The sequence below is a fragment of the Platalea leucorodia genome (genome assembly GCF_965183815.1).
Source record: "Platalea leucorodia genome assembly, chromosome: 7".
NCBI classification, from domain to species: domain Eukaryota; kingdom Metazoa; phylum Chordata; class Aves; order Pelecaniformes; family Threskiornithidae; genus Platalea; species Platalea leucorodia.
In genome coordinates this window covers 6,770,022-6,782,854 of record NC_138829.1, presented here as the reverse complement: position 1 = coordinate 6,782,854, position 12,833 = coordinate 6,770,022, and the positions used below count along the sequence as shown (strand labels likewise).

The 12,833-nt window shown below is 55.5% G+C and overlaps 3 protein-coding genes across 5 annotated transcripts; 2 read left to right on the top strand and 1 right to left on the bottom strand.

The window, feature by feature from the left end:
• Positions 1-328: 328 nt before the first annotated feature.
• On the bottom strand, positions 329-5,868 carry JKAMP (JNK1/MAPK8 associated membrane protein). Of its 3 annotated transcripts, XM_082317117.1 has the most exons (7): positions 5,800-5,868; positions 5,494-5,585; positions 3,921-4,075; positions 2,647-2,853; positions 2,018-2,199; positions 1,220-1,296; positions 329-909 (listed from the first exon to the last, which is right to left on the bottom strand). In XM_082317117.1, exons 1-7 carry the CDS (start codon positions 5,810-5,812, stop codon positions 691-693), a joined length of 945 nt encoding a protein of 314 aa, XP_082173243.1. In that variant the 5' UTR covers positions 5,813-5,868; the 3' UTR covers positions 329-690. The 3 variants fall into 3 exon arrangements, with proteins under 3 accessions (XP_082173243.1, XP_082173245.1, XP_082173244.1); XM_082317119.1 differs by lacking the exon at positions 5,494-5,585 and having other exon boundaries at positions 5,800-5,845; XM_082317118.1 differs by lacking the exons at positions 5,494-5,585; positions 5,800-5,868 and adding an exon at positions 4,505-4,889.
• A 142-nt stretch (positions 5,869-6,010) lies between these two features.
• Positions 6,011-9,263, top strand: L3HYPDH (trans-L-3-hydroxyproline dehydratase; the record flags this gene model as incomplete). Its single annotated transcript, XM_082318624.1, has 5 exons — positions 6,011-6,551; positions 6,797-6,966; positions 7,302-7,424; positions 8,301-8,438; positions 8,982-9,263. The coding sequence occupies 5 exons, from the start codon at positions 6,011-6,013 to the stop codon at positions 9,105-9,107; spliced, it is 1,098 nt and encodes a 365-aa protein (XP_082174750.1). The 3' UTR covers positions 9,108-9,263.
• Positions 9,264-11,219: 1,956 nt separating this feature from the next.
• Positions 11,220-12,509, top strand: GPR135 (G protein-coupled receptor 135; the record flags this gene model as incomplete). The annotated part of the gene is made up of 1 exon (XM_082316924.1): positions 11,220-12,509. One exon carries the CDS (start codon positions 11,220-11,222, stop codon positions 12,507-12,509), a length of 1,290 nt encoding a protein of 429 aa, XP_082173050.1.
• Positions 12,510-12,833: the final 324 nt, after the last annotated feature.

The following is a 12,833-nucleotide window of genomic DNA, read 5'->3' as shown; positions in this document are numbered from 1 at the left end:
GGAAAAGAAAATCTTTAATCTGATCTTAGATGGAAATTTATAGTCAAGGTATAATGGATTTAGTGGGAAGGATGCTACCGTTTCATCGCCTCCAGGAAGAGGTCTCCATACACAAAGTACACAGAGCATAAACTATAGAGAACTTCACAATGCATTTCCTCTCCTTCTTCCTAGCAGTCAGACTGAAGCATCATGAGGAATAAGTGAGGAGATGCTCAACATATTTTATTTGTTGATGGAAGGAAGATGAAAGTCTGTTTCCACTGGTGGGGGAAAGAAGCTAGAGTATGTGATGAGAAAACCAAGCTCTATGGTATATTCAAGCTCTACTTGTTTTATTGCAAGTCTACTGAAAACCAGGCTCTATTGTTTTATTCAAACAATAGCTAAAATATTGTATTAGGAAATAAACATATACAAGCAAACTGCTGTACTAGAATATGTCACAAGCTTTTTATACAGATTCACAGTGATAAATAGATACAAAGACATTCCCTTCGATCTATACCAGATACTTACAAAGAATACAAAGTGCAGCTTTTTAATATTATACAGTCTCCCTCAGAGGTGTTTCACCTAGAAGGCTTGTACATAAACAACTTCTTTTAAAACAGAAGTTTCCAAAGCGTAACAAGCACTAAAATTGCTTAATCCAGACTACTAGGACAGCGTTGTTGGCACAGGCTCCTTTTAATGTCCATTTCCACCTTCTGAGAGTATGCGTGATGGCTCGGTGTACTTCGCTGTCAGTAAGTAGAAGAGGGCAGGTGCAGGTACCAAGGCAAGCAACGGGAGGTCCTGCTCGAGCTTATCCAGTTTGGAAATGGAGATGATTCCATAGGCATGAAGTAACCAGTGGCTGAAGAGGACAACAAGTCTTTTCTTCCTGACAAGAAGATCCTTGAAAGACTTGCAAAACAAACACAGAATCCTGTTAACATTCAGCCCGTTACCTAGCTCCCGATGTTTAAGAGATGTTATAGGTTGTGCACAGAGGCTGCGTGAAGCCTGCTGGGTTTGAGCCCTTCCAGCACATAACACAGTTTCTCAGTGCACCACAAGAGGGAAGTCTCGCAGGAGCTTCCTCCAGCTAAGAGAAGTCATAAAGGAAGAGGCTTAAACGCAGAATATGCCACTGAGAAAAGGCAAGAGACAGAGTAGTCTCTGCTCGTTCGAGTATTTTATATTATGAGTTTTAACACAGGAAACGTTTACCTACCTCCACTTCAGAAGCAGACATGTACACAGCCAGCGTGACCAAAGACAACACCAGTATGATGTAAGGGAAGGCATAATCTAAAGGCAAACATGGAACACATTAGCAGGAAAAAGAATGCATTAAATATATTTCAGCAGAGTGTTTTTCCACATATAACCACGAGTGTGAAGTAAACTAAGCTACTATAGCCCACCTTTTATCATCACCTCAAACATGCACAGCAGTAAGGGTCAGCCAAGCACAACTATTCAACAGTTCTGTCTTCGGTTTTCAAATTTAACTTTTGTCAAATATAATGGATGCAAGTATTTCTAGGTGGAGTTACTGTACACTGAAATCACTAATTGAAAAAGGCAGATAACGAGACAAGTAGGCTGAGCGGGGATTTTGTGGCACTTGCCCCTTCATGTGACAAGTATGCTGGAAGCCAAACCAAAAATAGCTGATCTCCCCAAACTTATACTTTAATCCATCTCTGAGATGACAGACAAATGACAGACAAACTCTACCTTAGCAGAAAGCGGAATTTCCTCTCATACCCCCTCTACTCCCTTTTTGGGAAAGGGACAGTCTCTAGCAGCACCAGCAGAGGCAAAGCAGTGTTGGGCAGAAGCCCGGCTAGAACAGGGCTACTAATGAGCAACCTTCTCAGGTAAGACTCCTCACAATAACCTTAAACAATGTTCTTATTCTCAGAGCAAAAAGAGTGTCATGTCCCTTCCCTCCCTCCCTCCCATAAGTCATTTGTTAGCGTGTGTTTATAGGTATGTTCATCAGTGTTATTAGGAGAGAACTCACAGAGCAGGCCTCCTCCCACGGCCTGAAGCACAGTGAGGACAGGGAAGAAGTACAGTGCTGCATAAATGCTTTTAAATCGATCAGACTTTCCTAAACCACAGGCGATTTTCTTAACCAGAAGAGGCCGAAGTAGCATCATTAACACAAGACAGAAGGCATAATATATAAACACAATGGTGTACCTGGAAAAAAAAAAAAAAGAAGATAAATTCCTTAAAATGTGCAGTTCTTTTTCTGCTGCAGACTCAACTCAGAACCAGCAAATTTGGCGTTAGTCAGTCAAGTCTAAAGAATTTACAATCAAAGGATATAAACACAGAACGATGGGCTCTCTTTTCCTAGGGGAAACGGTCGAGATGCAGCAAAAAGGAACAAAAATGAAGTCTTACACTTCATAGCTAAATAGCCTGGACAATGCCACCTTCTTTGGTGACTCAGAAAGTCATTAGGTGTTGCTAAGTGTTTCATGCATAAAACAGCTCAATGCATGAAAAGACTTCAGGGATTGATTCTCATTGGTCCGTGTTATATCTGAACACTTTTTGCAGCTGTGAGAAGAGGCACGGACAGAAACATGCTTGTATAAAAGGAAGGGACAGACAGGAGTACAAAAAAGCCTTTACACTCACAGGGGATAGACTGCTTCATGAGTGCAGTGCACTGTGGTGATGTAGTCAGGACTTGGATTGTAAAGCATCGTGTACCAGTCCGAAAGCTTCTTCACCTTGCAGGAGCGGATATGCAGAGAGCCGACAGGGTCGCTGACGAGCAGCGTAACAATTGCTGCAATGCTGCACTCGAACAAGGCAGTGACATGCTGCAACAACGCGCTGGAGCTGCGGAAGGAGAAACAGAGATTTACTGCTATTTTGCTAACACTAAAGGGAATCTAAACGCCGACTGAGAAGTGGAGGCCCATGCAGTACAGAACCTCCTACAGAGGTAATACTCACCATGACCAAGGATAGGACAATGCTGCTTGAATGAAAAGTTAAGTATTTGAAGCTGAATGCGAAAACTCATCTACAATCTCAGATGATTTAGTGTGTAAAATGTGATTGAACAACATTCTGGCTTCTTAAATGAAAGCTTGCTGTAGCATAAGCATCCTGTCAGGTGAGGGACAGCAACGCTCACGCATTTGCAGTTTCAAAGAAAGGAGCAGTGAGGATGAGACACCACGCGTCTCAGAAGGGATGACATCATTACACATGATATAAGCAAAATATTCAAAGCTGCAAGTTCTGGTTAAAGATGATATATATTCATATATTAAACTCTCTCAGTCCCCTATGTTTTCAGTGTTTACTCATTCATCACTTCTTCCAGAGTCATTACTTCTTAAAAATTCCAGTCTAGCACCTAATGGCCACATGCAGCTGTGGTTTTAAACGCCTGTTTTACAGAACTTCCTTGATGCACCATGCTGATAGCTGATGCTATCAGTTATCAGCTGATGCTATCAGCTATGCTATCAGAACCAAAACCCAGCATACATATTCCTAAAGAGAAAACTCAAACCCATTCTCTCGTTGCATGTGCGCAGCACCGCTGACCAGGGCCTCCGCAGGCGGTAGGTCTGGCCCGGGAGAGAGGGGATGATGCCACGCACTGCTCCTGTGAAACCCAGTCCAGCCCAAATTGCCAGATGGACTGCCAGGGCACCACCACATTAAAGAGGTACAGATCATGTCCTGGGGGCAGTGACTGGCAAGAAGGACCTGCAGGACTCTTACATTGGTAAATAACCCCCCCTCCAGCTGCCCAAAGCGTACACGCTGCCGTATCAGCTCAACAAACAGCATGAACTGCTGGACAGTTCAGTTCAGCATCTCAGATTGATCACTCACGGATGCAAGATTTCCATTTTTAAATAACTTTTTAAAAGGAGGGGCATACAAACCTCTTTTTTCCTGAATACCATTCAATAAAGAACCAGTGTAAAACCAGGGGAAGCATGGCCATGAAGCCAAGGTACAGCCAGTCATAGCGGTCTGGAGATCCCATACATTCCCGGCAGATTTTGTTGTCATCGGTTCTTTGACCTCTAGGGCACACCTGCAAAAAGCAGAGGCTGTATTTACAAAGCATTCGAGTACCAATGACAAACCATTGCAGTTCCTGGAAGGACAGCTTGAACTAGTACCAGGGCAAGAAACGTTATCAGGTTTTTAAAGAGATGAAACATAAACCTCAGCGATTTCTCAGCTTACGCTGGCCTTGCTCTCTCTGGCCCTCATTTCTTAATATAAACAAAGGTGAAGTGTGTTTTAAAAGGCTTCATCCGAGACTCCCTTTTGCTCTCTCGCTGTCACTCCACCTCCCTTTCATCGCTACTCTCACTAACCAGGCTGCTCACAACCACTGCCCCGCCCCCCCCCCCCGAGTTTCTTGCTCCCCATTCATTCCACCCTCCCTGGATCTTGCTCTCCCTTAGTACTCCACTAAAATCACTGGGCAGAGCGATTTCAGCACAGCTCTCCGCACCATCCCGTTCTGTTCCAGCTTTCACAGCTCCTCTGCTCAGCTCCGGTTTACCACCGAGCCTTCAGCACCTCCTTCGGGAAATGTTTCACTGAGCAGCTCCTGCTTTCATAGAATCATATAATAGTTGAGGTTGGAAAAGACCCTTAAGATCATCAAGTCCAACCGTTAACCCAGCACTGCCAAGTCCACCACTAAACCATGTCCTCAAGCACCACATCTCCCCCGCTTTTAAATACCTCCAGGGATGGGGACTCAGCCACTTCCCTGAGCAGCCTGTGCCAGGGCCTGACAACCTTTTCGGTGAAGAAGTTCTTCCTAATATCCAACATAAACCTCCCCTGGCGCAGCTTGAGGCCGTTTCCTCTCGTCCTATCGCTTGTTACTGGGGAGAAGAGACCGACCCCCACCTCGCTACAGCCTCCTTTCAGGTAGTTGTAGAGAGCAATAAGGTCTCCCCTCAGCCTCCTCTTCTCCAGGCTAAACAACCCCAGCTCCCTCAGCTGCTCCTTGTATGACTTATTCTCTAGACCCTTCACCAGCTTCGTTACCCTTCTCTGGCCACGCTCCAGCACCTCCATGTCCTTCTTGTAGTGAGGGGCCCAAACCTGAACACAGTACTCGAGGTGCGGCCTCACCAGTGCTGAGTACAGGGGGACAATCACTGCTCTGGCCCTGCTGGCCACACTATTCCTGATACAAGCCAGGATGCCATTGGCCCTCTTGGCCACCTGGGCACACTGCTGGCTCATGTTCAGGCAGCTGTCAAGCAGCGCCCCCAGGTCCTTTTCCTCCAGGCAGTTCCCAGCCACTCCTCCCCCAGCCTGCAGCCTTGCATTTTGGTAAGGGAGCCCTATCCACCTTTTGCAGCTCTCATCTCCGCCTGCTCCCCAAGGCGCCTCGGGGCTGGGCTGCGGTGCCGCTCACAGCGGGATCCGCATCAGCCTCCGGAGCGGGGCCACCCCCCCTCCCCGGGCCCGCGCCCCGCTTACCCCGCAGTCCCCGTAGGTCTCCACCGAGCCGTTGACCGACAGGACGGTCCTGCCGCAGTACAGCCCGAGGCAGGCGGGCTGGATGTCCACAGCTGAGGGGAGAGCGCAGCCCGCGTTACCGCGGCGCTCCGGACCGGACCGGACCGGACCGGACCGCCCCGCCCGGCCTCGCACCGCGCACCGCCGCTCCCCCGCAGCCGAGAGGCACCGAGCGCCACCCCCGGCCCTGTCCAGCCACTGACAACCCCCCCACCCCCACTCCCACTCCCAGCCCGGTACGGACGGGCCCGCTGCCCCCGCTGCTACCGGAGTGAGACATCCCAGTAACGCAGCAACAGGCCCTCCGGCTCCGCCGAACGACTTCCGCAGACGTCACTTCCGCTTCCGACGCGGGGAACGCGCCGCCCCCCGAGAAAGGGGGCGTGGTCACGCCCGGGACGGGAATGCCCCGCCCGGGGGGCGTGGCCTCGTGCGGGGCGTGGCCGGGCGTGGTTCCCGCCCCGCCGTGGCGGGGGCGATGGCGGCGGAGGCCGGCGGCGGCGGCGGCGGCGCGGGCCGGGGGCTGCCGCCGCACTCGCCCTCGGGCCTGGTGCTGCAGACGGTGGAGATGCACACGGGCGGCGAGCCGCTGCGCATCATCCCGCGGCTGGAGGCGGCGGAGGAGGCGGTGGCGGCGGGGGGGCTGTCGCTGCTGTCGCTGCGGCGGGAGGTGGCGGGCAGGCAGGACCACGTGCGGCGGGCGCTGATGCACGAGCCGCGGGGCCACGCCGGCATGTACGGGGCGGTGGTGGTGCGCGGCGGGCCGGCCGCCGCCGACGCCCACCTGGCGGCCCTCTTCCTGCACGGCGCCGGCTACAGCGCCATGTGCGGCCACGCCGTCATGGCCCTCGGCCGCTTCGCCCTCGACTACGGGCTGGTGGCGGCACCCAGCTGCCCCGAGACCGCCGTCCGCCTGCGCTGCCCCTGCGGGCCCGTCACCGCCTTCGTGCCCTGGGACGGCCGCCGCAGCGGCAACCCCGTCCGATTCCACAGCGTGCCCGCCTTCGCCGCCGCCACCGGTGGGGACCGAGCCTGCCGCGCCGGTTTTATGGGGGTTTGGTGGTGGCCGTGCCAGGGTGGGGGCTGGCAAATCCCTCCCCGATTCCAATGTCCCCCAGAGGCTGGATGAGGCCATAAGGTGTCACGTGCCGCTCTCTGGCATGGGAGCGCTTATGTCGTCGTCCCCGTCCCGCCCCTGCATGCAGCTCGGTTCTTTTGCTCGGCACGTTTTCCCCTCCTCACTGCCCTCCCTTCCTCTGCCCAGACTTGGCCATCGACGTTCCCGGTCACGGGAAGGTGGTGGTCGACATCGGCTACGGTGGCACCTTCTACGCCTTTCTCAGCGCTGAGCAGCTGGGCCTCAATGTGTGCTCTTCAAAGACCAGAGACCTCGTTGATGCGGCGAGCGCGGTGACAGAAGCGGTGAAGGAACAGGTATGGTGGAGCGCTGCGGTACCCCAGCGTGTCCCCTTCGGGGTGACTGCACCAGACCAAGACCCTTTATTCCCCTGAGACACTCGAGATGGGAGGGAGTCCCGTGCTTCCAGCCCTGTGGTGAATTTCTCAGTCCTCCTCCAGCCTCACAAGGACATGAGAAGGAGTTTGCTTTCCTGCTGCTGCGTCCACCTCTGTTACTGGAGAAGCAGAGGTGGAAACGCAGCAGTGTGGCCTCGTCCCCTTCCTCTGGTCTCTCGAGGAGGCTGTACTGCACGTCCTGCCAGCTGCCCAGCTGCTGCACGCGGTGGTGAACCTGTCTCTGCTGTTCCCAGTTCAAGCTTCATCACCCTGAAAGCGAAGACCTGGCTTTCCTCTACGGCACCATACTGACAGATGGGAAGGATGCCTTTAGTGAGGAGCCCACCACCAACATCTGTGTGTTTGCGGATGAACAGGTACAGAAACACACGCCGCCACCTTTTTCCCTTCTTATATCCTCTGCGGAGCCGAGGGACGGTTCTGTTTCTTCTCATTTTGGGCAGTGATCGTTCCTTCTGCTACGGTGATGTCTCTGAAGAGCTGAGTGTCACTCAACACATGCAGTTTTAGCTCCTAATGACAGAAATACTTCTGCACATCTTAGATGGTGGCATTTTAAAAAGGTTCATACCCACACCCCATAGCTAGGAATTTCCCAGGAGTTCAGGGGCTGAGGCAGGATCCCAACAGAAATAGTGCATGTTCTTAAAGTCCTAATCTGGGGAACAGCTGCTGGGGATCAACAGAGCAGGAGAGAAAAGAGGGTGTGTGAACTTTTATCCGTGTCTGCGGTGGATAAGGTACCACATAAATAGCAGGGGAAGTTTCAGTTGGACTTCCCAGCAGTGCGGAGTGGAACAGATCGCCGTGGAAGCTGGCCAGTGCTGTGTTTTTGGAGGTTTTAAAGACCACGCTGGCCAGCAGCTCTCACAGTTGGTGTGAAGAGAACTGGTCCTACCTTGACGTGTGAGAATGGGCAAGGTGGCCTCTGCCCCTCTCAGTCCTTTCGCTATGATGCTGGGAAACTTTCAGGCACTCCCTAAATAGCCTCAGTATTTATGAGATCACTCATCCCTACCAGTTTGCCAAAGCTGATCACAATCCAAAAGTCCCCCAACCCTGCTTATTTTGTCTTCTCATTTGTGATGTATCCTGATTCTGTACAAACCCCTGGGCTAGGTGGATTCCCCCAAGCACAGTATAAAGGTGGCAAAGAGAACTGAGGGCAGCAATTTTGTTTTCTATTAAAACCCAAAATACTAGAGCTGGTTCATCTTCTCTTCTGAACGTAGGTTGACCGAAGTCCCACAGGTTCGGGTGTGACAGCTCGCATCGCCTTGCAGTACCATAAGGGACTCATCCAGCTGAATCAGACCAGAACCTTTCGGAGCAGTACCACGGGGTCCTTGTTCACTGGGAAGGCAGTGCAGGCAAGTGGCTTGTGCTGGACTTTCCCTCTGTCTTGAGGACTGCTGGAAAAGTGCTGTTGGCTTGACTCAGTGGAGAAGCAGAAAAGCCTTTCTGTGCCCGGGGAAGGGCATATGGAAGGAGGGAGGTGCCTGGGGGTCTTGCCTTCCCATGAGCCTCACGCTTCAGGATTTTTTTATTAGGGAAGCAAGTAACAGTAAGACCATGTTCTGCTGCGTGGCTTCCCTTCAAATCCTCCCTCAGCCATCAGGAAGGACTGGGCGCCTCGGCAGCTTGTTGGCCTCCTTTGAGGCAAACCCGGGCTGTGGCAGTGCGGGAGCTCGCGAGCTCAGAGCAGGGGCAGCAGCAGTCGTGCAGGCGTGGAGCTCGTGCAGGCAAAGCGAGGTGGTAAAAGGGCTGCCACACACTTCGGGATGTACCTGGGCAGGGCAGAGCGCTCGGTGAGGGGTGACTCTGCCTAAGTGCCAGGTAGCACTGGCATTTCATGGGGTTGGGAGAGTGGAGAACCTCCTGTCGCCTCTGTCCTGATCCTAATCCCTCTGCAGGAAGCCAAGTTTGGGGACTACAACGCTGTCATCGTGGAAGTCTCGGGAGAAGCCTTTTACACTGGTACAGCCACCTTCACTGTCGAAGAGGAGGACCCGCTGAAATACGGCTTCTTCTTCAAGTGACCTGAGCCACTGGGCAGTGGCAAAGTCTCACCGATGGTGCTGTACTTCTCCTGCCCACGCATTCCTGTTCTGCTTCTCCACACGGCTTGTTGCAATATGCTGGAGCAACAGGAACAGCCTTTGGTGGTGTGACAGCATCTGCCGTGTTTCAAGATAACAGGCCATATTCCCTTGCTGTGATTAGCATATTGGGTGCAATGTGATTAGCATATATAGGCTGCTCTGAGAAGCCATAATATTTTTCTTCTTTTTTTTCAATAATTATTCACAGAAAATGGAGCTAATCTTGGAGAGCTGTCTTCAAATTTATGTGCCTTCTCTACGTCTGCAAATTACTAATTTCAAAGCTAGCTTCCTATTAAACGCCAGCTGAAGACACTGCCTTTCTCCTCTTGTTTTCACTCCTGGAGCTCATTTCCAGGACTCTGCCGAGTGTACTGTGGCTGTTGGTTTGGATTCCCTGCTCTTCCTTGATGCCCCCTGCTCAGACGACCGTGCTGCTCTGTTTCATGCCCCAACTTCCCCAGCTTGCCCTGCTCAGGCCTGTCCGGACGCCCCCTTCCTCACTGCGCTCGCTTCACCCCTGCCGGAGCCCTCCTGCATCCTGGCGCTGGATGCAGGTGCTCAGAAGTTCCTGCTGTCCCTGCTGCGTGTCCAAGTAATGCTGCTTCCCTAAACCTTCCTCTTTTGCTTATCTTGGACCATTGGCTGCAAATACCCTGTGGTTAACTTTCAACAGCTGTACTCGAAGGTCTGATGCACGGTGACCTTTGATTACAAATTTATTTACTGATGATTTTTTCTCAGGCTGGGGGCAGCTTGCACAGCAGAGTGCGGTGAATGTGTGCTTTGCCAGGGTCCATCGAGGGAGGGTTGCTGGTGGAAAAAAACGAAGCCTTGGGCTGTAGGCAGGCTTTTGCAGTGGCAGAAGCAGAGCTTCAGACCACTTGCGGGCTGTAATTTTCACCATGTCTCTGGACAAAATGGTGTTCGTTTATTGAAGATGCTCGTGGGAGTGTGCCTTGTTAAAGTGAGACATGAACATGAGAATGATCGTCTCCCAGTAGCTCATGGAGCAGAAGGGAGCAAGTCACACTGGAGAGTTTGGAAAAGGCTGGCATAGAAAAGCCTGAGAAGAATTTCTTCTGGCAAATTGAAAATTCTAGCTTTGGAACAGGAAGAAACAAAAATCCCCATGTTCAGAGAGCGGCTGCGCTGCCAATGGAGGTTTTCTAGGCTGGTGTTTGGGGCTCTTGCTCCCCCAGCTTTCCTGTAACCCTCGGATAAATCCCGTATAGCCTCTGGTCCGGGGGGGCAAGAAGTGACACACGCATCCTCCATGCTTGCAGGAGCAAACTCATCCGTGTGTTTCTAGCTTCTGGGCATCTCCCTTGTGATCAGCCCCCGAGCCTGGCTCCTGGAGCTGGGGCAGCAAGTCACAAAGCCCGGCACAGAAAGGTCAGAAGCTCTTCAGCCATTAATTGAGTCACAGCCTTCATTATCCATTCACTATCCCCATCCCTGAGAAATTTTTCACGTAGGGGCAGGCAGCTCCAGCGTGGCAGAGAGCGGGGAGACAGGGAGGACCTGCTGCCCGTTCGGGGGTCCCTGGCCTGACCCCTCAACCCCTCAGCTGGTGGGACCCCAGCCCGGAGAGCATGGGGGTGGTCCTGGCCTCTGCTGGAGTGTCTGGGGGCGGCTGGGTGCCCTTCCTGATGGGCTGCAGGGCCATGAGGGGAGAGGAGCTGTGAAGGGAGAGGGCTGCCAGGGGAGAGGGGCCGCGAGGGGAGAGGGGCTGCGAGGGGAGAGGGGCCCTGCGGGGAGAGGGGCTGTGGGGTCCCGTCCCCGACGCTGGGATGGGGATGGTGCGGGTGTGGGGGGAAGGGGGGTCCCCGTCCCCAGCCTGGCCGCGATGGCCGGGCTCTGCCGGCGCCGCCGTTCGGCCGCGGGGGCGCCGCTCCCCCGCTCCCGGTCGGCGGGGCGGGCGGGCCGGGCCGGTTCCCCGGCAACGGCGGCCGGGCGACGTCAGCGGCTGGCGGGGCCGGCGGCCCCGGGCGGGCGGGGAGCGCGGCGGGCGGGCAGCGCCTCTGCGGCCGCGGCGGGGGCCGGGGCATGAGGCTGCGCATGGAGCCGGCGGCGGCCGTGCCGGGCAACCTCTCCCGCGGCGGCGGCGGGGGCGGCAATGAGAGCGGCGGGGCGGCGGCGGCGGCGGCGGGGGCGGCGGGGTGGTCTGCGGCGGCGCTGGCCTCGCAGGCGCTGGCGCTGCTGCTCATCTTCGCCATCTCGGCGCTGGGGAACGGGGCGGTGGTGCTGGTGATCGCCCGGCACCGGCAGCTCCGCACGGTCACCAACGCCTTCGTGCTGTCGCTGTCGCTGTCGGAGCTGCTGGGCGCCTTGCTCTGCCTGCCCCTGGCCTTCCTCAGCCTCCTCAGCCGCCCGCCCGGCGCCTGGCTCTTCGGGCAGCGCCTCTGCCTGGCCAGCGCCGCCCTCCACGCCGGGCTGGGCATCGCCGCCACCCTCACCATGGCCCTCCTCTCCTTCGACCGCTACTGCGCCATCGTCCGCCAGCCCCGACACAAGATGGGCCGCCGCCGCGCCGCCCAGCTCCTGGCCGCCGTCTGGCTGGCCGCCCTGGCCCTGGCCGGGCCCTGGTACGGGCTGGCGGGCGAGGGGCGCCGAGAGGCCCGGCCCGGGGCCTACCGTTGCGTCTATGTGCTGCCCTGGGGCTCCTCCCGGCTGGGGCCGCCCTACGGCGCGGCCCTCATCGTGCTCTGCTACCTCCTGCCCTTCGCCCTCATGTGCTTCTGCCACTACAACATCTGCCGGGCGGTGCGGCTGGCCGAGAGCCGCGTCCGGCCCCTCACCACCTACGGGCACCTGCTGCGGGCCTACGGGGAGATGCGCACGGCCACCACCGTCCTCATCATGATCGTCTCCATCATCTGCTGCTGGGGGCCCTACTGCATCCTGGGGCTGGCCGCCGCCGCCGGCCACCTGCCCTTCTCGCCCACCATGGACGCCGTGGCCAGCGGGATGGCCTGGGCCAATGGCGCCATCAACCCCCTCATCTATGCCGCCCGTAACCCCAACATCTCCGTGCTGCTGCGGCGCAGCCGTGAGGGCGGCTACAGGACTAGGAACAACGTGGCGGCCTACCTCTCGGCCCCAGGCCGCCGGCCAGAGCCCCGGAGCCGGGCTGACCGCGTCCGGGAGCGCTATGTCAACCGGCACAGCGGCCCCGTGGGCAGTGCCCTGTCCTCCTCCAGCCCGGCGAGCGGGGGAGAGGTGGCCATGTGGGCCTGCAAGAACCCCGCCGTCCTCTTCTGTCGGGATGGGCAGCCGGACACCATCTCCGAGGCCACCTTGCAGGCCAAAGTGGACACCGTTGACACCAGCCTCTGAAGGGATCAGGGTCCGGGATGGAGGGTTTGGGCCCTGGGGCTGTCTCCCTGAAGAAATGCAGGGAGCCCTGGCCCTTGGAGCCCTTTGCAGCCAGACTGCCAGGACATCAGAGAGACGGGACTGCGTGAGCCACAGTGTGGTTTCTTCTCCATCGTGCAAGCTCTGGTTTGGTGACCCCGTCTGCGAGCAGCGAGAGATCCATGGGGAAAGGGAGTGCCCGTTCCCTTTCAGCAGGCTTGACGCACTGGTGATAGCCGACGAACCCAGCCAGCACAAGAGTCTGACTGCAAGAATGAAACAGCATTTGCTCCAGCCCTGCAGAAA

Coding starts and splice junctions, on each gene's coding strand:
- JKAMP (XM_082317117.1), bottom strand. Junction 4,076..5,493: donor AGACCTACGGGGACTGCGGG/GTAAGCGGGGCG, acceptor TGCTTTTTGCAG/GTGTGCCCTAGAGGTCAAAG. Junction 2,854..3,920: donor TGGTATTCAGGAAAAAAGAG/GTTTGTATGCCC, acceptor CTCCTTCCGCAG/CTCCAGCGCGTTGTTGCAGC.